Source organism: Hyperolius riggenbachi, chromosome 11 (genome assembly GCF_040937935.1).
Source record: "Hyperolius riggenbachi isolate aHypRig1 chromosome 11, aHypRig1.pri, whole genome shotgun sequence".
NCBI lineage: Eukaryota > Metazoa > Chordata > Amphibia > Anura > Hyperoliidae > Hyperolius > Hyperolius riggenbachi.
In genome coordinates this window covers 18276929-18299565 of record NC_090656.1, presented here as the reverse complement: position 1 = coordinate 18299565, position 22637 = coordinate 18276929, and the positions used below count along the sequence as shown (strand labels likewise).

The window sequence follows — 22637 nt, the reverse complement described above, 5'->3', positions numbered from 1 at the left end:
TGTGTTTGCTCCGCCCACTTTTCCTAACCCCCATCTACACGATCAGATTCTTTGTGCGATTCGATTACGATTCTATTTACGCTCAGATTAAATCCGACATGTCCGTCCAGGATTCGATTCAATTCGATTTGCCATTGTTTTGAAAATCGAATTGAATCGAATCCCGATCAGACATGTCGGATTTAATTGGATCGTAAATAGAATCGTAATCGAATTGCACAAATAATTGTATCGTGTAGATTGGGCTTAACACAATTACTCATTGACCAAGTTTGTGAGCTTTGCGGTCTTTGGCATCAATAATTTGTAATGAAATGAAACAAATCTGATTGGCTGTTTGTGGCTCCGGCCCCTTTTCTGAATTTGAACCCCAGTCACCCAATGACCAACTGTACCAGGTTTGAGGCTTGCGCCATTAACAGTCCAAGAATGGCAGCAATGAAATATTCCGCTTGAAAATCAATAGGTGAATTTTGATTGGCCTTTGTAGACTCCTCCCACTTTTCTGAATATTAATCCCAGTCACCCAGTGACCAACTGTGCAAAGTTTGAGAACCCTGCCATTAACAGTGTAAGAATGGCTGCAGTTTACATTTTCCAGTGAAATTTGTATTTGTCTCCGCCCACTTTTTGGTTATGGGGATAAAACGTTTCCTATAGGTTATTCCAGGTATTGTACTATGTGTGTGCCAAATTTAATTCAAATACGATCAGCCGTTGCTGCATGATTGAGTAACATACATACACATCCTTGAGGACGGAGTTTGACCGATCATACTTTTGGCAGTATAACTAAGTATCAAGTCTACAGGTACCCAGCAAAGCCATCCATACACACTCCCCCCTCACCTTTTGGGGTTGACAAGGAGTTTGTACTTAGCACTGGTTTCTTTACTCTATTCACCACCTCCTTTTGGTAAGTTTATTTTCTTGTTCAAACTCCAACACCACTGGCATGCAGACTATACCCAGATCTACCAGTCTACTCTTGTCTCAACTGTCATTTCAAACTGCCTGTCAGATAAATCTCTTCATGGGTGTCAAGGTGGCCACTAATGATACAATTTGCTGAATGATCAATTACGAACGATTCTTCGTATGAACGACCGTAAATGATAAATGTTAAGCAGTCACCTCTCCCCCCACCCCCCCCCACCCCCCACCCCCCCTCCCCACCCCATTACGGTTTCCCTCTCCAATATCTTTAAGAAGGCCCTCAAAACACACCTGTTCACTCTGGCCTATCCCCCCCTCCCCCACTAGTGCTCTAAAACTGCAGCTGAACTCTGGTCCCCTACCTTTTGTGTCCCCACCTCTCCCTCTAGATTGCAAGCCTTTGGACAGGGCCCTCCTTGTGTCTCCTACCTGATCACGCACCTCCCATTACCGTGCACACATCCTATGGATCTGCGTGAACTCGATTTGCCTAATCTCCATGCTCCCATACAGTGACTAAGCATTACCTTGTACTCATACTGTGCTGTGTGATCTGGTTTTTCTTGTATTCCTGTATTGTCTTATTGCTGTATGTCACCCCTAAATATTGTCTGTAACCTTAACTAATGCCCAGTGCTGCATAATATGTTGGCGCTTTATAAATACAATAAATAATAAATAAAACAAATAAAATTCAGCGCAGATCAAAGAGGCATTCCTATGATCTTCACTGACTTAATACCAATTTTGTGGACTTTGTTCATTCTCAGCAGCGATCATATATTCTATTTCCTTGGCGCTGATAAACTGTTTGGTTGTATTATTTGACCGTAGATGATCGTTTGGGACCACTAATGGACAAAAATCTCCTAACCAATCCGATCAGATTGACGGGAGCGATCCGAAATTAAGATCATTTCATTTATTTGATCAGATTGGTTAGGAGATTTTTTTTCTATTAGTGGTCCCAAACGATCACTTACAATCATTCATACAAGGTATTGTTTGTAAACTATCGCTCAGCGAATTGTATCGTTAGTGGCAAAAACTTTGGCTGTGTTCACTCATCAGAGGTGTACATTTCCAGTCAGGTAAAACTGATAGGAAACTGATGCAAAACTGGCAGGACGAGAACCGTGCAGATTTGTGTGTGAACCAAGCTTTAAAAAGGGAACCTGAGATTAGAGCGGAGGCTGCCATATTGATTTCCCTAGGATCCTGTGACTAATACTTTTTAAGATAGACCCTCAACAAGCATGCAGATCAGGTGCTCCAACTGAAGCATGACTGGATTATTCAAATCCAGACTGAAAAGCCACCTGTTTAGCCTGGCATTTCCGGACTTATAAAATTCTTCCTCTGTACCACGATGATCTGAGCCATGCTTATGCGCTTTGAGTCCTATGAGAGAAAAGCGCTCTACAAATGTTATTTGTTGTTGTTGGATTAGCTGCATGCTTGTTTCAGGGTTTTCTGTTTCAAAGTTTTTATTGAAGTTTTTTACATTTTTGTACATAGAGAGAAATACAATGGCACATCACATAAAACTGCATTAGGCAAAAGATAGTGACATAACATCATTGTAAACAACACAAAGCAAGCCAGTAAAACAGGGATTGCTTAGGGTAATATAAAGTGTACCTGATAGATCAACGCCCAGCTATCTGGGGTATGTCGTACATCATAAGGGTAAAAGGACCTGGTATAAAGCCAGGACACACTGAGACCCCTGGGGATCATCTATCAACGAGCCACCAAAGAGGAAGAGGTCCCAAATGCTAGCACTGCAGGTAAGTTGTGAAGAAGAGCAAAATGGAAAGAGGAAGAAGCAAGAGAAGGAGAGAAGAAGAGGAAGAAGCAAGAGAAGGAGAGAAGAAGAGGAAGAAGCAAGAGAAGGAGAGAAGAAGAGGAAGAAGCAAGAGAAGGAGAGAAGAAGAGGAAGAAGCAAGAGAAGGAGAGGAGAGGAAGAAGCAAGAGAAGGAGAGGAGAGGAAGAAGCAAGAGAAGGAGAGGAGAGGAAGAAGCAAGAGAAGGAGAGGAGAGGAAGAAGCAAGAGAAGGAGAGGAGAGGAAGAAGCAAGAGAAGGAGAGGAGAGGAAGAAGCAAGAGAAGGAGAGGAGAGGAAGAAGCAAGAGAAGGAGAGGAGAGGAAGAAGCAAGAGAAGGAGAGGAGAGGAAGAAGCAAGAGAAGGCGAGAAGAGGAAGAAGCAAGAGAAGGCGAGAAGAGGAAGAAGCAAGAGAAGAGAAGAGGAAGAAAGGAGAAGGGAGAGAAAGAGGGTAATCTCGCCTTATAGCCTCGTTATTAGAGCACCTTCCATTGATGGGTGTTCAAATTGAATCCAGGGATCCCGTACTCGCTCACATTTTTTAAGGGAGTCCTTTACAACGCTACTTAATTTATCATTAATCATGAAGAAATGGAGTCTAGATTTTACTTCACTAATCTTAACTGAGGGCTTCTTCCAATTGGCAGCAATGGACATAGTGGCTGCTAGGAAAACAAAGGAGGCTAATTTGTTTTGGGACGAGGTCAATGACCGCACTTTTTCATGTAGAAGAGCTTGCCAAGGGTCTTTAGAGATAGATTTGTGAAACAGACAAAAGTAGCCAGTGGACTTGGCACCAAAATCTAGTAAGTCGCAGGCAAGTCCACCATGTGTCTAACATGTCACCAGCAGTCCTGCAACCGCGGAAGCAAAAGGGGTTATCAGCTTGTTTCAGGGTTTTGATTCAGACACTACTGCAGCCATAAGATCAACAGAGCAGCCAGGCAACTGGCGACTTTGCAGGGATGACCATGTCCAGACGCATGTGCCCAAAAGAATTGGGTGCCATATCATCTTGGGAAACGCATTGTTCTCCACCAGGCACTAAACTGTTATCCCTCCTCCACAGCAACAGAATTCACATCTGTACAGCACTCGGTCTGCTACTGTCAACCAAGAGACAGAGTGCCAATCCTCACGGGAAAGTGTCATAATACAGAAGTATGCTCCTTAAAGTGGATCAGATATAAACGTTTACACATTTCATAATTGTGCCCCTTATATATATTTTATAGGGCATTCTTCAAGTCAAATACTATTTTTTGTTTTTGTTTTAATGACCCAATTCCCTATAAGCTAAACAAGCCACACCCACAGCTCCTCCAGCGCCTAAGCATTCTGAGTCCCATGTAGCAAGTGCTCATGGGAGCTCAATCTGGGGAGGAGGCTTCTCCCTAAAGAGGAGTTATCAGCTGGGAGCTGCTGAGATTTCAGAGGCAACGGGGCAGAGAGGGGAGTGGAGTTTTGAGGCTGAGGGGTGGAGATACAGAGCAGCTTGCCTGTGTAATGAAGACAAGCAGAATATGGCTGCTCTCGTATCACAAGAAGAAATAATCATATACTGTTGAAGCTGTTTGCAGCTAGATTTACTGTATAAACCATCTAAACTTTAGATAAGATATATAGACTAGTTACTTGCTGTAGTTATTCATCTCAGATCTGCTTTACTGTGTACCAGAGACTTTAACTTCTTAAAATTTGATACTTACCCGGGGCTTCCTCCAGCCCCATAAGCCCATCTGAGTCCAACGCCATCCTCCCGCGGTCTGCCGATCAGCCCAGGTAACAGACTCAGTCGGGTCCAATCTGGGTCTTAGGAGCATATACCGATCTCTGCGCATGCGCAGTAGACCCGGACAGAGGCGACTGAGCCTGTTACCGGTGCTGATCACAGCTGAACGGCAGACTGCTGGAGGACGTGTGGGACTCAGACAAACTTATGGGGCTGAAGGAAACAGCCTGTCACGTGGATCGGGGTGTTGGCCCTAGAGCTGCGCAGCCGCACTCACCGCTATGCGGACTGCGCAGCCGCGGCCAGCTCCGGTGGCCATCTTTCTGCAGGCTGGAGAGCCCGACCCGGGCAGTGGGGGTCGGGGGGCTACTGAGCGGCTGGGAGCTGGCGAAACGGCACGGAGGGCGCGGACGGCATCCTCCGTGCCTTACAAAAAGGATGCAGGTATCTAACTTTTTTTTTTTAAACTGGCCTCATAAGTCCTTTAAAGTGAAGGTTTACCATATTAAAAAATAAAAAAGTCAGATACTCACCTAAGGAGAGGGAAGGCTCGGTCCTAATGAGCCTTCCCCCTCCTCCCCCGGTGCCCGGTCCCGCGCAGGATACCCCGTGGCAGTATTCTACCAGTTCGGTCAAATACTGCCACTTCCACATGCCTTCGGGAGCTTTCGGAAGCCTTCGGGAGCACTCGGGCTCCCGATGACGCGGCCGCTTCATACTACGCATGCGCGAGCGCCCTCTGACGCACTCGCGCATACGTAGTATGGAGCGGCCCGTCTTCGGAAGCCCGAGTGCTCCCGAAGACCTCCGAAGTCCCTGCAGCGGCGGACGCTAACGGGGGAGCCAGCGCAGCACCGAGGGCACCGGGAGAGAAGAGGGAAGGCTCATTAGGACCGAGCCTTTCCTCTCCTTAGGTGAGTATCTGACTTTTTTATTGTTAAAGTGGTACCCATTGGCTTTAAGATGCTTTGTCTTTAAATCACATGACTACATGCCCCATATCTACACACTCATTCAGGCAGCACACCCTGCACTCCAGTGACCTAATAATCTCCGCTTGTCTAAACTGGCATCAACGAGATACAAATTTCTCCTTGCATCCAAATTTTATGTAGAAGGTTATGCAGCTTGAACTTGGACCAATACAAATTGACAGGAAGTTAATCTGATTGGTCCAATTTCAAGGTGCAGATAAATTGCATGAAACGTCCATGCAAGGAGAAATTTGCAGCTCACTGATCATCTCTACTAGCAACCTCCCCCCACACAAGGCAGCAAGATTTGACAGTCACATTCCCATTCATATTCTCTAGCTCAGACTTTTACCACCTTCACCAAATTTCAACTGTTCCTCAAATCCTATCCCTGTAAAACGATTGTCCCATCCTGTAGCTGTAGGACCAGCCAGCAGGTAGGGAGGGAGCACACCGGAAATGAGACATGACCTTGGTGAAAGTGAATAGCTTTCTCAACAATTCGTTCTTTGTAAACTCAACACACAGTGTGATCTGAATCCATCCCATCCTCTGAACAAGCAGAGATCCACTCCTGAAAACGGACCATGCTAAAAAGATCTAAACACAACCCTCTCACTGCACACCTACGAAAAACAAATAGATCAGCTGCCGAGCGGATCGCTGGTAACCAGTCTTATCACCCGAACGATAGTCTGTACACACGTCGGATTTGATGCGAAAACGTCCGAACGACGGAACGTTCAAACGACGGGTCGTTCGCTAAAATCCGACGTGTGTATGGGCCTTAAATCTGACTAGGAAAGGGCAAGCTTTGGTGCTGTCATCCTGATCACTGCTTCTAACTAGCAGGTCAGCCCTGCAACATGTGGTCAATAAACAAGCTAGACGACATTGAAGAACACCGAAGATAAGCTAGGGTGTAAGTTTTCACCCAAAGTAACATAAAAGTCTAAAGGGGCCCATACACTGAGCCGATTAGCGGCCGATCGATCAAAAGCAATCGCAAAACGATTGGCGGCCAATTTCGTCCATTTGTATTGCCTATGCAGGAAATGCATGCGAATTTGCGATAGTGGAAACGGGCCCTAACTGAAAGTGCTACAAAGAGACAAGACAAATAACATTTATATTGCGCTTTTCTCCTTGCGGACTCAAAGCGCCAGAGCAGAGCAGCAGCCACTAGGGCGCGCTCTATTGGCAGTAGCAGTGTAAGGGAGACTTGCCAAAGGTCTCCTACTGAATTAGTGCTGGCTTACTGAACAGGCAGAGCAGAGATTCGAACCCTGGTCTCCTGTGTCAGAGGCAGAGCCCTTAACAGTTACACCATCAGCCAACTGCAAAGAGGGACACTGAATAAACACATTAGCAACTCACAGCACTGTATTGCTATAAGAGACAATACCCACAGAACAATGCCTCATTTTAAACAACTTTTACAACTCAAACAAAATAGCTGATCGAGCAAAAACTGAGTTATTTTGATATGGTGCAATTTAAGCACATGTAAAACAAGAACTCCCAGTTCAAAGGGATTTTGACAGGTCAATGTACTGTGTAGAATGTTGGCGTTCTATAAATACAAGATATAATCATAGATCATCCCTCGAGAACAGGGAGTTATTTCACACTTGAGCATAGGAAAACTTTAAGTAACGCACAACCACAGCAACTGACTCCAGTTCTTCTTCAGCCTCATACATTGCAGAACGAGAACCAAAACTGGACTGGCTGCTTCGAACACAGGTGCCAATGTGGTAGGTAAAATAAATAGTTATGGGAATGCAGAAACTTGACACACAACTTGAATAGTTATGGGAATGCAGAAACTGTTGACACAACTTGCAGCGTCATTTGTAAAGTTAATTCTGTACAGGCGTAAGCTAGTGCACCTGCCCCTCCCGTCAGCACCACATGTTCAGCAATTACAGTCATTGTATTTAACCCACAATCCAGTCACCAGACCAGGCCCTGCAGGGTCGAAGAGCAACCTTCAATGCATGGAGCAATGCTAAATGGATACTACCAGCCATGGGGCAGAAGGAGGGGGGGGGGGGGGGGGTGCACGACCAATGAGAGAGGATTAAGGTGCCCATACACTCGTCAGATTGGCAGCAGATAGATAAGAAATGCATCTGATGATCTATCTGATGCGTTTTTAGAACATTTTTTACCAGGATAGAATTCAAATAGTTTTCAGTTTGAAATCATTGAAATTCGATCTGATGGCATTTTTTTGCCATCAGATTTCCATTAAGGCCAATGCAAACTGATAAGCAATCTCATCAGATCGACCTAAATTTTCCACCCTGCAAGTTCGATGGAAATCCATCGAAATCGATTGAAATCGGCCGTCGATCGGTCGATTGGCCAACCGATTTGCAATCGATCGGGATCGATCGGTCGGCCAGAAAATCGGCTGAGTGTATGGGCTGCTTAAGAGAATGACTATCTGGGCAATCCATTTCCCCACAAGGCTAAAGTCACTGAATCCTGCAGAGACCAGCGGCAATCACATGACTACACAGCAGAGCTCCGAACCTACATTCTTCATGGTTTGAACTGAAAAAAATCATTTCATGTAATGGCTTCAGCTTTGAACCACCCAGTAATTAAAACTGCCAGAGTGTATAACCCAGTCATAAGACAAGCACTGATGATTATCAAGAGCAGACATGCGAAATAGCCGCCACACACAGTATGGATGTATCCAGTTACTAACATTCACAACCAGCAACGCAAATGTACTCAATCTGTCATTTTACAAGAGCTTCCATAAGTATCTGCACAGGAAGCGGTGCCCCCTCCAAACACACGCTCTTTTCTGCAGTTTCTGCAAAACTCTGGAAACTATGCACATGAAGAATGCCATTTTCAAGTTCATTTAAGTTTTCTCTGAACTTCTGGGACCCCCGAGACTTCAGCTGTGACTCACACACACTGAGAACGTCTAGGAACTCCCACTGCCCAGAGCATATTCTGCAAGTAGATCTCTAATGTTGCATGGTAATTAGGGCATATTTAAGTCAATGCTTTAAAGCAAGTTAACCCAATCATGCAGGCAGTAGTAATGACAAGACTATATATACACACTAAATTACAGCAGACAAGCAGGTTTATTATTCTATTTGCAGTTTTCTACATAGCTACACAACAAAATGATAAAACTTCACACTTAAGTGACTTGTCTATGTTGCACGCTGTACAGCAGGGAAGATAATGACCCTATATATACAATTAACTCAAAGCCATAGGTCCATACCATATGTGACTATGACTAGAGGAGGATCCACAAGTTTTTACTTTATATATTTTTTAAAAATGTAACAGGCACTGCAGAATCATCACTTTTTTACATCTGATACACTATAGTTACATTAGTGAAACACCACATTTCTGTTTGTTTTGGCTGCACACCACATTCCAAAGTAATGTTACTGCTGAGATAGGAAGACCTAGTTAAAACTAAGACAACATCGAAAATAAACTCCACAACCTGAATAGAAGCTCAAAATAACAAAATTGCTTGGGGTCAAAAGTTCTGCATACTTGTACTGCAGATTTTAGCTAGCTTTTAAAATACAAGCATGCTGCAGCTATTGTTTACATCACACAAATGACTCATCACTAGTTTGTAGTCTACAATTGCTGGTAACATTTACAACCAGAATGGGGAAGGGAGGTACTTACAAACCAGTAAGAAGAGCATGGCATCAGCACAGACTGCAGCTAGTCTACTACCAGTATAGGCAGACTGCACAAACTGCTTATACTGTACATACTGGGGGTAGCACAGATCTGAACACACTGAAGGCAGTCCACCATCAACATTGGCACAGAGTAACAGCATCATTTCTGGACATCGCAAAGATCACTGATACCAACAAAATATCGATACTGTTGCAGTAACTGCTTACACTGTGCATTGCTGCTAGTTTACTATCAGTATAGGCACAGAGTAAAAACGTATAACTTACACACTGAAGGTACCACAACACACTGCAGCTGGTTCACAATCATACATCCACACTGTGCATACTAGGAGAAGCAAAGATCACCACACACTGCAGCCAGAGTAACTACTTTTACTGGTCATACTGAATGTAGCAATGATCAACACACACTGCAACTAGTTTACTATAAGAATAAGCAATGTACAGGGAAGAAAAAAAATTACAAGCAATCATTGCACTAATCTGACTTCAATGTAATTAAGGGTCACTCTATCCAAAGTTAATTTTAGATGCAGACTAGAGAAACTTCGCACAGAGCAACAATAAAAAAAAATCCAACAGGTTACACTTGCTCATAACAACTTGGAAGCAAGATGCGCTGAGATAATGAAAGGCTGTGGTTCCTCCACATAACATTAGCAAGTGAAGTAAGAAACAAGCAGCAACCATAGAGAACAATACAGCTTACTCTGCAGCAGGGACACACCATGATGATGATTACACACACAGATGACAGCTCCCTTCCCAGGAGAATGTGCAAGTCACACCATTATTACAGAGGACAGGTTGTGGGACAGCAATAGCCAGGCCTGAATGGATCTCAGCTCTGCTCTCCCCCTGCCTCTCTTCCTCTATTCCTCTGCCTCTCTCACCCAGTCACTCTCCCCACCAGTCTCTCTGCCTCTATCCTCCTGCTCTCACCCCGCCTGTCTCTCTGCCTCTATCCTCCTGCTCTCACCCTGCGCGTCTCTCTGGTTCTATCCCCGTTCTCACCCTGCCAGTCTCTCTGCCTCTATCCCCCTGTTCTCACACTGCCAGTCTCTCTGCCTCTATCCCCCTGTTCTCACCCTGCCAGTCTCTCTGCCTCTATCCTCCTGCTCTTACCCGGTCTTTCTGCCTCTATCCCCCTGCTCTCTCTTCCTGTCTCTCTGCCTCTATCGCCCCTGCTTGTCTCTGCCTGTCCCCCTTCTCTCACCCTGCCGTCATGCTGTCTGTCTCTCTGCATCTAGCTCCTGCTCTCACCCTGCCTGTGTCTCCCTCTGTGCCCTCTTCAGCAGTCACCCTGCCTGTCTCTCTGCCTCTATCCCCCTGCTCTCACCATGCCTGTCTCTCTGCCTCCACCTCCCTGCTCTCACCCTGACCATTGCTCTGCCTCTACCTCCCTGCTCTCACCCTGCCTCTATCCTCCTGCTCTCACCCTGCCAGTCTCTCTGCCTCTATCCCCCTGCTAGTCTCTCCCTCTGTGCCCTCTTCCTGCCTCTAACCTCCCTGCTCTCACCCTGCCAGTCTCTCTGCCTCTACCCCCTGCTGTCACACTGCCTGTCTCTGCCTCTATCTCCTGCTCTCACACCCTGCCTGTGTCTCCCTCTGTGCCCTCACCCTGCCTGTCTCTGCCTCTATTCCCCTGCTCCCTGCTCTCACCCTGCCTGTCTCTGCCTCCACCTCCCTGCTCACACCCTGACCATCTCTCTGCCTCTACCTCCCTGCTCTCACCCTGACCATCTCTCTGCCTCTACCTCCCTGCTCTCACCCTGCCTCTATCCTCCTGCTCTCACCCTGCCAGTCTCTCTGCCTCTATCCCCCTACTAGTCTCTCCCTCTGTGCCCTCTTCCTGCCTCTAACCTCCCTGCCAGTCTCTCTGCCTCTATCCCCCTGCTCTCACCCTGCCTGTCTCTCTCCCTGCCCCTCTCACTCTTTGGGAAGGTGTGCAGGCAGCACGATGTCAGCTATGCCACCTGTGAGCGCTGATTACCTTTCCTTTTCTTGGGGTCACTCCCTGACAGGCATGTGAAGAGCACCCCTTTCCACGAGTAGAGCACGCTGTGGGTGGCTTTGCCAGTCATGAGTTGGGCAGTTCATAGCGGAGTCCCGGGTAAAGCCTCAGCTGTTGTCGCGGGGGAGGCTGGGTGGGGGTGAGTGAAGGACGCGGCTCTCCAGACTCGGTACACGCAGCGATCACCTCCCAGCAGCGGCAGCAGCAGCTCGGGTGTCCGGGCTCTCCCCATACACTGCAGCGGCCGAACTCCTCCACGCTCACCGACTCACAGGCGGCAGAGGAGGAGGCGGGTAGCCGGGGGATCCTCCCAGCTGGCCTCCCCGGGACTCACTGCAGCTCTCATCAAGCGACCACACCCGCAGGAGACGGACGGCGCATGCGCGACAACCCCTCCCCGCCCCCTGCAATTATCTCACTGGCCAGAGGCGGGCGGGTTACCCAACAGCGCAGATCATCATCATGTGCTGCTCTCCCGTCCATAGGATGGATCTGTCCTCTGCTGGCCATCAGTACGGATCCATTCCCAGCCATAGAGCCTGCTGTGCTTTACCCACCATTTACCCACCATAGGATCTGCCTGTCTACTCTTCCTATAGAGATCCCCTCCATCCACAGATCATCCTGTGCTCTCCCTCCATACGATCTGCCCCCTGCCTGCTGTCTACTCTTCCCATAAAGATCCCCTCCATCCACAGATCATCCTGTGCTCTTCCTCCATAGGATTAGGATAGAGCGGTCCTCTGCTGGCCATCAATACGGATCCCAGCTATAAAGATCCTGCTGTGCTTTCCCTCCATAGGATCTGCCCCCTGCCTGCAGTCTACTCTTCCCATAGAGATCCCCTCCATCCACAGATCATCCTGTGCTCTCCCTCCATACGATCTGCCCCCTGCCTGCTGTCTACTCTTCCCATAGAGATCCCGCTAGCTGCATGCTACTCTCCCCATAGAGATCCGCTCCATCCACAGATCATCCTGTGCTCTCCCCCCATAGGATAGAGCTGTCCTCTGTAGGCCATCAATACGGATCCCAGATATATAGATCCTGCTGTGCTTTCCCTCCATAGGATTTGCCCCCTTGCCTGCAGTCTACTCTTCCCATACAGATCCCCTCCAGCCATAGATCATCCTGTACGCTCGCCTCCATATGAAAGCTCGATCTGTCCTCTGCTGGCTATCTACACTCCCCATCTATAGATCCTGATGTACTTCCCCTCCATAGGATCTGTCCCCTGCTAGCTGCCTGCTCTCAATCCATCTTTGGATCCTCGTGTGACCTCACTTCATATGGACATGCTCAGTAGCATGTGTATGCTATTCTGTCAAGTATGCTAAAATGTTGTAACACCGGTCCCCTGGCCGTCTGTCGTCTACTCTTCCCTTACAGACCCCATCCATCCATGCACTTCTTATACAGACAGACCCAATGCTACGGACATCTCAGACAAGAGTGGGCCCAGCCATTGCTCTTCATAACAGGTGCCTGGATCTGCTGCCCCTCTGCATGTAATGCAGACCTCTGTCATGTGTGTCCAAAATACAAGGAGTCAATGGGATGATGGGTTTTTTGTGCACTAACAGGCCCTGTCTGCCCATGATGCAAAGTGAGGAGACTTCCTCAGGCGGCAGAAGTCTGGGGACAGCACCAGGCAGAAACAGGAAGAGATTGCCTGGCCAACCTATACTGGGTGCAACTGTGGGCAACTGTACCTAGCTACCTATACTGGGGGCACCTATACTGAGCTATAACCTCTGGTGCAAGCTGTCGGGGCTGTTCGATCATTCCAATCCTGGGGGGGGGGCACATCCTCACAAGTTTGCCTCATGCAGTAAATAGTCTGGAACCGGCCCTGTGCACTATAGGTTCCTTCTAAAACTGTGCACAGATGTCTGTTCCCTGCTTTCTGTCTTCCTCCGTGTACCCGAGACAGACCATTCCCCTAAAACCTTGCCCCCTTTCCAACTGTCATTTGTACAATGCTGCTTTGCAAATTAAATTGGTTGCCAAGGACAACCAGCATACTTTCCACACAGGTAGTGTACAGCTTCACCCCACTCTCATACAACAGCTATGATAATTAAAATAAACCTGAGACAAGTCAACCACAAGGTATTATACTTACCTAGGGCTTCCTCAGGCCCCTGTAGTCCATGGCTTACCACGGAACCGGACACACACCGAGGAAGCCCATGGACTACTGGGTGCTGGAGGATGCCGCAGGTAAGTATAAATCCTTGCATTTGATAAATTTCCGGTACACTTTAAAGAGGATCTGTAACGTCAAAACGTCCCCTGGGGGGTACTCACCTCGGGTGGGGGAAGCCTCTGGATCCTAATGAGGCTTCCCACGCCGTCCTCCATCCGTCAGGGGTCTCGCTGCAGCCCTCCGTACAGCGGCGATGTAAATATTTACCTTGCCGGCTCCTGCGCAGGCGCTCTGACGGCTGTCGGCTCCGAAGTAGGTGGAAATACCCGATCGCCGTGGGGTCTGCTCTACTGCGCAGGCGCAAGTTTCCGGCGCCTGCGCAGTAGAGCGGACCCGACTGAGATCGGGTATTTCCGTCTACTTCGGAGCCGAAAGCAGCCACAGCGCCCCCGCTGGAGCCTGCAAAGGTAAATATTGAATTTACAGTCGGGTCTGTCGCCGGCTGTTCAGAGGGCTGCAGCGAGACCCCTGAGGGACGGAGGACGGCGTGGGAAGCCTCCTTAGGATCCGGAGGCTTCCCCCACCCGAGGTGAGTACCCCCCAGGGGAGGTTTTTGATGTTATAGAGTCTCTTAAAGAAAATGTGACATACTTCAGAGGTTTTCCCCCCATCCTCCTCCACTCCAGCACTGGGACTCCTTATGCTCTCAGCAATGTTCCTGTACAAGGAACGAGCATGGCTGCACTGCACAGAATGGCTCGCATAAACGCAGTAGCATGGAGCAGCTGCTCATGCTTGGCAGAGAAATCAGAACACGTTCAGCTCCATGCTAGTGCACAGACGTGAGCCATCTACACCTGCAAAGTGTGGTCGGCCTCAGTCATTGAGCCCTTGGTGATGGGCTTGCGGTGGTCTCCGTGTTGGAAGAACGAGGAGGGCGACAGAGGAACCCTCCGGAGGATACAGGAGATTTCTTCTCTCAAGGCAAGCACCTAAATTCGGTATTTTTGCCTATTCAGGGCTTGTTCACACCTAGGGCGTTTTGCGTTTTTTTTTTTTAAGCACCAGCGATTTTCAAAAATCGCCCTAAAAGAACTTGTGCAAGGATTCCCTATGAGTGTTCACATCTGAGCGGTTCGATTCTGATCTGCTCAGCAAAGCGTTGCATGTACCATTTTTAGGGCTATTTTGCTACAATGAAAGGTATAGGAAAACCGCAAAACTCACAAAATAGTTTTGTGCGTTGATTGCGTTCACGCTTTGAAGAATAAATACACTGTATTTATTATTTTCCGGGTCAGAGTTCACTTCCTGACTTGCGTCAGGAAGTGAAAAGAAATCGCTCTGCAAAAGCGCTTTGAAAAATGCTTTAAACAAAATCGTAGCGCTCTACTTACCCAGGGCTTCCTCCAGCCCCTGTCATCCAATATGTCCCTCGCCACAGCTCCAGTGTCCTGGGATCGCCTCTGTTACAGATGCCAACCTCACCAGGTCCGCATCTACTGCGCGAGTGCTGCTTGCGATGGCACTTACGTGGTCTGGACTACTGCGCCTGTGCAGAATGTTTCAAACCACCGGAGCGCAATCATGAGTGGTAGATGCCGACCTGGCGAGGTCGGCATCTCCAACGTAGGGGATCCCGGGACACCAGAGCTGCGGTGAGGGACATATCGGCTGTCAGGGGTTGGAGAAGGCCCCGGGTAAGTAGAATTGTTTTATTTATTTTTTGTAAGCTCAGATGTATCCTGTAAACTAGTTACTGCACAGCGTGTAGTATATCTATGCCCTGCAGGGCTTCATCTGAAGTCCCAGGGACGTAAATATTCATATGCCGCTGTGCGCGTTCGTCGCCACTCATTAGCGTGGAGCTCAGTGAATGGAAACAGTTTCTGGTGCGATTTAGACACTACTGCAGTGAAAGATCAGCAGGGCTGCCAGGCAACTGGTATTGTTTAAAAGCAAATTAATATGACAGCCTTCATACCCCTCTCACTTTAGGTGTCCTTTAACTACCTAAAGACCACGTAACCCAATTGGCGTGAATGTGGTGGCAGCCCCAGGACCGACTAACTCCAATTGGCGTCAAGTCCTGGGGCGGGGTTTTACGGGAGATTGCGCACGCAGATGCATGCACATCTCAGCTTGGATGACGGAGCTCTGCCATTAGACTCCCAGCAGCGATTGCCGTCTATTTACTCTGTACAGCACTGCGATCTAGCTGATCGCTGTCATAGGCAGGGGGAGGGTTACAAACAAAAGTAAAAATTAAAACACACACACACACACACACGGAGATCACTGCTGAGTAGTACGCCCTGCAGCAAGGCCTTAAAGCTGCAGTGGCCTAATTACTGAAAAATATCCTGGTCACTAGGGAGGTGTGAGCCCAAAGTCCTGAAGTGGTTAAGCATGAGGGAACTGTTCTCCCCTTTTGTTGTTCCCGGGGGAGCAGCAGTTAATGCTGTACCAACTTGACTGATCAAGTCTGGAGGCTGCACATGGTCCACCTGAAGTTCAGATATTTGTTCATAAGCCAAGCACACAGAAGGGAAAGAGTCAAACTGTGCAAAAAGGAGGGAAGAGAACAAGTAGTAGTCCCAGCAGCAGCAGTAAACTGAGGCAGCAGGGGACCAATCCAAACCACCCAAGTGTCCAGTTTGTATTGCTTACAAGTGCCAATACAGTCTCTGAATAGGTCCATAATCAATAATGCAGCTACACTGCATTATTGATCAGGGCCTCATTATGTCAGATTACTTAGAATACAACTGTTAATTCCAGGTACACTTTAATACTTCCTGAACGACCGACCAAAAAGGCGTATGGGAGTAGGTTACCATGAGCAGTAGCTGCATGCTTGTTCCAGATGAGTGACTCACTAATGAAGCCAGACATCAGCATGACAGCCACACAAAAGTGGCAGCCTTCATATTCCTCTGGCTTCAGGTTTCCAGGGGAGAGGGAGAGGGAGAGAGAGGGATCTCATCTGGAGCACAGAGACCTTACTGCACAGCTGTCTGTCTCACTGCTCACCCAGAGAAGGATCAGAGCTAGATAAGACTATGGTGCAACTACTGCTGGAAAATGGCCTACTCTGCATGTCCTCACACTTGTGTGTTCAGGATCCCTGGCAGGCATCTGAAAAGGCAATACTGCTGCACAATGTAAGCAATTAGAAATCGCCAGTAGGAGGCTAATAATTCAGCTTACATGCAGATTTAACCTCTTGCCGATGGGCGTGGACGCGGCGGCAGCCCCAGGATTGCCTAACACCGATCGGCGTAAGGTCCTTGGGGCGGGGATTGCAGGAGATCGCGCGTACCTCTCCATATGAACGTAGCTGAGCTCCGCCATCAGTCTCCAAGAGGCTATCACCGCTGGGAGACTTAGACGGCAAAACCGCCATCTAATAGACCTGTACAGCGCTGCCTTAGATCGCATGTCTGTCCCCTCCATTGGCTCAAGGGTGATCCGCTGTCATAGGCTGAAGCCTATGACAGCCGATCACAGTTACAGTGGCAGAGGGAGGGGGCACTGCCAAAATAAATACAAAATATACAGTTTTATTTAAAAAGAAAACAAATATTTATAAAAAGAAACAAACATTGGCTGTGCGATCAGACCCCACCAAGAGAGAGCTCTCAGTGGGGAGAAAATTGGGGGGAGAGGGGACACTTGTGTGCTGTGCGGCCCTGCAGCGAGGCCTTAAAGCTGCAGTGGCCCTTTTTGTGAAAAATGGCCTGGTCTTTAGGGGGGGTTCACACTGCGGTCCTCAAGTGGTTAAAGGAAACCTAAAGTGAGAGGAATTCGGGGCAGCCATCTTTTCCTAAACTAGGTCAGTTGCGCTAGGACGTCTGCGCTGATTCTCTGCTTTTAATACTATTAGGCCTCGTTCACATCCGGGCTGTTTGTGTGCGCCTTTCACAGCGCATTGCCCTGTGCGTTCTGCAAGGTATTGATTTTCCCATGTAATGTGCCTGGTTCAGATCTATGCGCTGAGCTGCGTTTTACAAAAACCTAGTGTTGCATGCGTTTGTGCGTCAAGCTGTAAAGCACAAATCAATGCAAGTGAATGGTTGCCCCTTTTTTAGTGCATACAAGTGCATGCGTTTTTTTTTACCCTGAATTGAAAAAAAATAAATTTTGCTATGAAAACAAAGCTTTGTTGACAACTGCTACAATGAGCAAAACATGCTTAAAGAGGAACTGTAACGACAAAACGGCCCCTGGGGGGTACTCACCTCGGGTGGGGGAAGCCTCAGGATCCTAATGAGGCTTCCCACGCCGTCCTCCGTCCCTCAGAGGTCTCGCTGTAGCCCTCCGTACAGCCGTGACGCAATATTTACCTTCCTGGCTCCTGCGCAGGCGCTCTGATGGCTGTCGGCGCCGAAGTAGGCGGAAATACCCGATCGCCGTCGGGTCTGCTCTACTGCGCAGGCGCAAGTTTCCGGCGCCTGCGCAGTAGAGCGGACCCGACGGAGATCGGGTATTTCCGTCTATTTCCGTGCCGAAAGTCGCCACAGCGCCCCCGCTGGAGCCAGCAAAGGTAAATATTGCAGCTACAGTCGGCTCTGTCGCCGGCTGTTCGGAGGGCTGCAGCAAGACCCCCGTGGGACAGAGGACGGCGTGGGAAGCCTCATTAGGATCCGGAGGCTTCCCCCACCCGAGGTGAGTACCCCCCAGGGGAGGTTTTTGTTGTTACAGAGTCTCTTTAAAAAAAAAAAAAAAAAAAAAAAAAGACATGCGTTTCGGTGCACTTTTTTTTTAATCATGCGCTTTTACAGGTTTCTCAATGCACCCAATGTGAATGAGGCCTAAAGACCTTGTTTATACGGCAGTGTTCTCCGCAGGCTCTTTTAGCCGGGTGCTCCACCCCGCCAATTTAGGTGAGCATCCGGGCTGTCATCGGCTTGCCTCATCAACCTCCCCCTAAACTGTAAGTAGAGTTGTGCATTCCCCCCATTATGCCCCACCCGGCTACTTTTTCATGCCACCCGGCTGGGGAAAAAAAAAAAAAAATCTGGGGAGACCACTGCACTGGCACGGATAGAAAAAACAGCCTTAAAATATAAAAACGATCAGTGTAAAAAGTAATCCGTAGCACGGATCGGTTTTCCATCCGTGAACCTCCACTCCACTGGTCAGTTCAGTTTTCCGCCGGTTTGGAAGAGAAAAAAAAAAAAAAAAAAATCACAGCAGACCCAAACTTGTGGTCTGTTCTACGGGGAAGTTGCCAAACGAATCCTTTGGTTAACATTGGATCTATTCGCATCCATATCATTACGGTTCCCCAATTTTTGTTTTAGGCCAATGTGAACCAGGTCGCTGGCCCGAAATTAGCATACAAACCAGATTCTGTGATGACTAGCGGCATTGCTATGCACTTCAAATACACAGAAAAAAAGACCTCTATTGGAATGGGAAACTGACCTACTTGGAGGAGGCACCCTAATTGAGATAAAATGCTGATCAGTTTAACCACTTCCCAACCAGAACGATTTTTATATCGTGCTCCACCAGGTAATTTGCCAATAACTTTATCGTTACTTATCACATCGAAATGATCTATATCCATCTAAACTATTTCCATAACATTTGCAAGCAAGAATTATTTGCAACCCATTGACCATCTGTACTCTTAATAGGCTCAGCATGTGTTATTACTGTTTAACCTCCTTGGCGGTAACCCCGTGTGTGACACGGGGTAAGCCGCCGGAGGGTGCCGCTCAGGCCCTGCTGGGCCGATTTACATAATTTTTTTTTTTGCTGGACGCAGCTAGCACTTTGCTAGCTGCGCCAGCACCCCGATCGCCGCCGCCGCGCGCCCGATCGCCGCTATCCGGTGCGGCGCGCCCCCCCCCCCCCCCCAGACCCCGAGCGCTGCCTGGCCAATCAGTGCCAGGCAGCGCCGAGGGGTGGATCGGGTCTCCCAATGACGTCCCGACGTCGCTTTGAACGGGATTTCCTGATCGGTGATCGCCGAAGGCGATCGAAGCGGGCGGGGGGATGCCGCTGAGCAGCGGCTATCATGTAGCGAGCCCTCGGCTCGCTACATGATTAAAAAAAAATTTTTTTTTAAAAACTGCTGCGCTTCCCCCTGGCGGTATTTTTCATACCACCAAGGGGGTTAAAACCACTAGATGCATACATACCCTACTGGAGAAATCGTATCTGGCACCTTCTCCTACAGCAAAGCATCTTATCAGGCTACTGGGAAGTTTGGAGAAATCCCAAACACCTGGGTTATGATGTTGTACCCGATCCCATACAACATCATAACCCAGGTGTTTGGGATTTCTCCCCCCCCCCCGCCACCCTTTTTTTCCCCCATTACCACTTATAGGGTCTTTATGGAAATTGTGGATGGGATATGGTCATCAGGACCAGCATACATATCAAGACAACATCTGACAACTTAAGGTGGCCATACATAACTTGATGTGTGGCCAGATCAATAGTTAGATCCCACTCTGATCAAATCTGATCAGAGAGGGATTCATTTCCTCCCACTCACAGCTAGGGATGATGAAAGACATGCAAAGTCTTCCAAGGTAATGCAAAGTTATGCAGGATTAAATTGATTTGGTCCTTTTTCAAGCTGCATATATTTGCATACAAATTTGCATTATTTCAGAAGTATTCGCATCTCATTGATCAGCCCTGTACAAGTATCACCCTTGGAAGTGTTAGGGCCCGTTTCCACTAGCGCGAATCCGCATGCGGATTCACTTAAGCAATACAAGTGGATGGGACTGTTTCCACTTGTCAGTTTTCATTTGCGTTTTTCTGTGCAGGATTTTTCTGCATGGTAGACCCTGCAGAATTCGCCTGCGTGTGGAATGCAGGCGAATCGCAGGCAATTTATTTAATAGGGAAATCGCATGCGTTTTTTTCCCGCGATTTCGCATTGAAAGTAATGTAAATTGACACAGGCAGTGACATGGTTAAAAATCACATATACCCTGCCTATGCGAAATCGCGGCAAAAAACACATGCGGAATCGCATCCGCATACAATTTTGTCAGCCGTAAATGTGTGGCGATTCCGCACCGCAATAGTGGAAACGGGCCCTTAAAGGTTCTCCTGCTCCGTCAGCACAAATCCAGGCCTCGGGTGTCAATGGGACTTCACAATATGTGCCTGTACCACAGGCGCTCGCGGTGACACCAAACACCGGAGGAGGCCAAGACTCACACCAGCATGACAGGTGAGCTTTTCACGCTAATGTCAATTTCTGTGCTTTGATAAAGGGGACCCTCTGTGGCCCCAAAACAATTGTCAGCTGGCAGTATGGACTAACTGATTGGAATAAAGGCAATATTATTGCAAGATATCCTGGACTTCCTATACATGATATTTTGGTACCCACTATACTCTTGGTAACGGTGTGCTGCTTTGTACCTACTACTGGTTTAAACACTACAAAAAGGGGGAGGAGTCAGGATATCAGGCGCCATTACCAATGCACACCTGGCCAAGCCCTTGTGACCAAAATTTTCCAGCATTCTTGATCAATCCTCTCTACTTCAGATGGAAAAATATCAAAATATTGATCGTGTGGCCATGTTGCAGCACAGGATTTCTTCCGATTTAATACAAATTATCAAACCAGAAGGTTGATTGGCTGGTAATATAGAGTACTGTATGAGCACCCTTAGCCAATTTAATACAAATCCATATCAGCAAGTATAAAAATCTTCCAGGCCCAGCAAGATAGCATTTTACCTGCTCAGTTTCAAGGTGCCCATACTCTGGTCGATTTCAGCAATCGAAGGATCGATCCATTCTATCGAATCGATCAGAAATAGATTCTATTAAATTTATCGATTTGCGGACGATTTCGATCAATTTGATCTGACAGGAAGGAAAACCTAGGTCGGTCTGCTGCTGGCAGCAGATCGATGGCCCATACAGTTGCATTTGATATAATGGTCCAATAATGCATTTAGATAGATTTCCAATCTGTTCCTAGTGTGTGGCACACATCAGATAGATTCCTGCTGCAAATTCTATAAGTGTATGGCTACTTTTAGTCACATGCTGAAAAAAGAAAAACGAACAAAAAAAACCTTTCAACAGAGTACAGCTGACCAGGGCTGTGCAGTGGGTACAAAAATTATCTGACTTTTTATGAAACCACCGACTCCAGGTACCCAAAATTGCTCTGACTCCTCAGCCCTGCAGCTGACATATCTAAACAAAGTCCCACAGCTGAGAACAAGACATAAATCCAACAATCAGGCTGCAGTTCTACATTCTGTAATCTAAAATCATGGATTATTCACACGGTCATATTTTACAACTTCTGAGAATAAAAACCCTATCCACCTCAGCCATTGTCATCAAGCACTCCGAGAACCCTCCCTTCCTCAGACATGTCTCAAGGCATGTACCCATCAGGGCGCACTTGCTCTTAAAACCGAAAATACTCATTCATATTGAACACTCAAGCTTGGAGATTTCCCAGCATGCTTTGTTATCCGTACACAGTTTTGCAGACATTACACTGAGCTAAAGTCTAAAGCTGCTCCACATATCAACAAGCACCGCAGAACGTAGCAGCCTGCAAACAACAGATGGATGTAGAGATGAGAAAGCATTTTTTATGAGCTTAATTATTCAGGATCGGAAACTCGTAGCAATGCGTGCAGTTCTAATCCACACAACCGTAGCACTAGGAGGTAGTAACAGAGCAGTGCTTCGGTATTTGTAGCAGAGGAATAGAATCTGTGGGTGAAGGAAGCTGAAAATGGGCCAAGGCAATCAAATTGTGCATGGGGGGAGGGGGTTTTCATATCAGGCATGCCATTCTTTCTATTTTTGTACTTTTGTGGGCCGATTTATTTTGGGTTCCAAAACAACGACAGAGGAATGCCTTTCGGCCACAGACAAATTCAACACGGGTGCTTGAGGCAAATCATAAATAGAATGAGAGCAGAGGGTCTGCAGGATACAGTTTAAAAGGGAACTTGTAGTGACCACAACAGTGGTATGCTACAGGTGGCCCCCTCCTCCTAGGGCTTTTTGCCAAATTGATCTTGCTCATCTCTGGTGTGATGATCAAACGTTTTATACATACCTGGGGCTTCCTCCAGCCCAATCCGACCCCCGGGGCCAAATGAAGGCAAATGGAGAGTGAGAAGAGAACGCCGTAGGAGCTATCGGGTCGGAGGGGGAGGAAACCCCAGGTATGTATATTTTATTGTGGGGCCCCGTCTCAGGTTCCCTTCAAGTCTGCCAAAGCTGTGGCCACCCCCACCGGTGTCACCTAAGAGGCCCTTGTTACGGGTCTATGG

General features: G+C 47.7%; 1 protein-coding gene across 5 annotated transcripts in view; it reads right to left on the bottom strand.

The window, feature by feature from the left end:
• The window catches only part of SIAH1 (siah E3 ubiquitin protein ligase 1), a 78238-nt gene that overhangs the window by 1732 nt on the left and 53869 nt on the right, over window positions 1–22637 (bottom strand). Inside the window, exon 1 of one of the 5 annotated variants that reach the window (XM_068261773.1) lies at window positions 11172–11551. The exons of 3 other annotated variants lie outside the window; for them this stretch is intronic. In XM_068261773.1, coding sequence (XP_068117874.1) covers window positions 11172–11262 — 91 coding nt within the window. In that variant the 5' untranslated portion in view covers window positions 11263–11551. Of the gene's footprint in view, window positions 1–849; window positions 978–11171; window positions 11552–22637 lie in introns of those variants that run through there. One more of the 5 variants, XM_068261777.1, reaches the window with a different exon arrangement.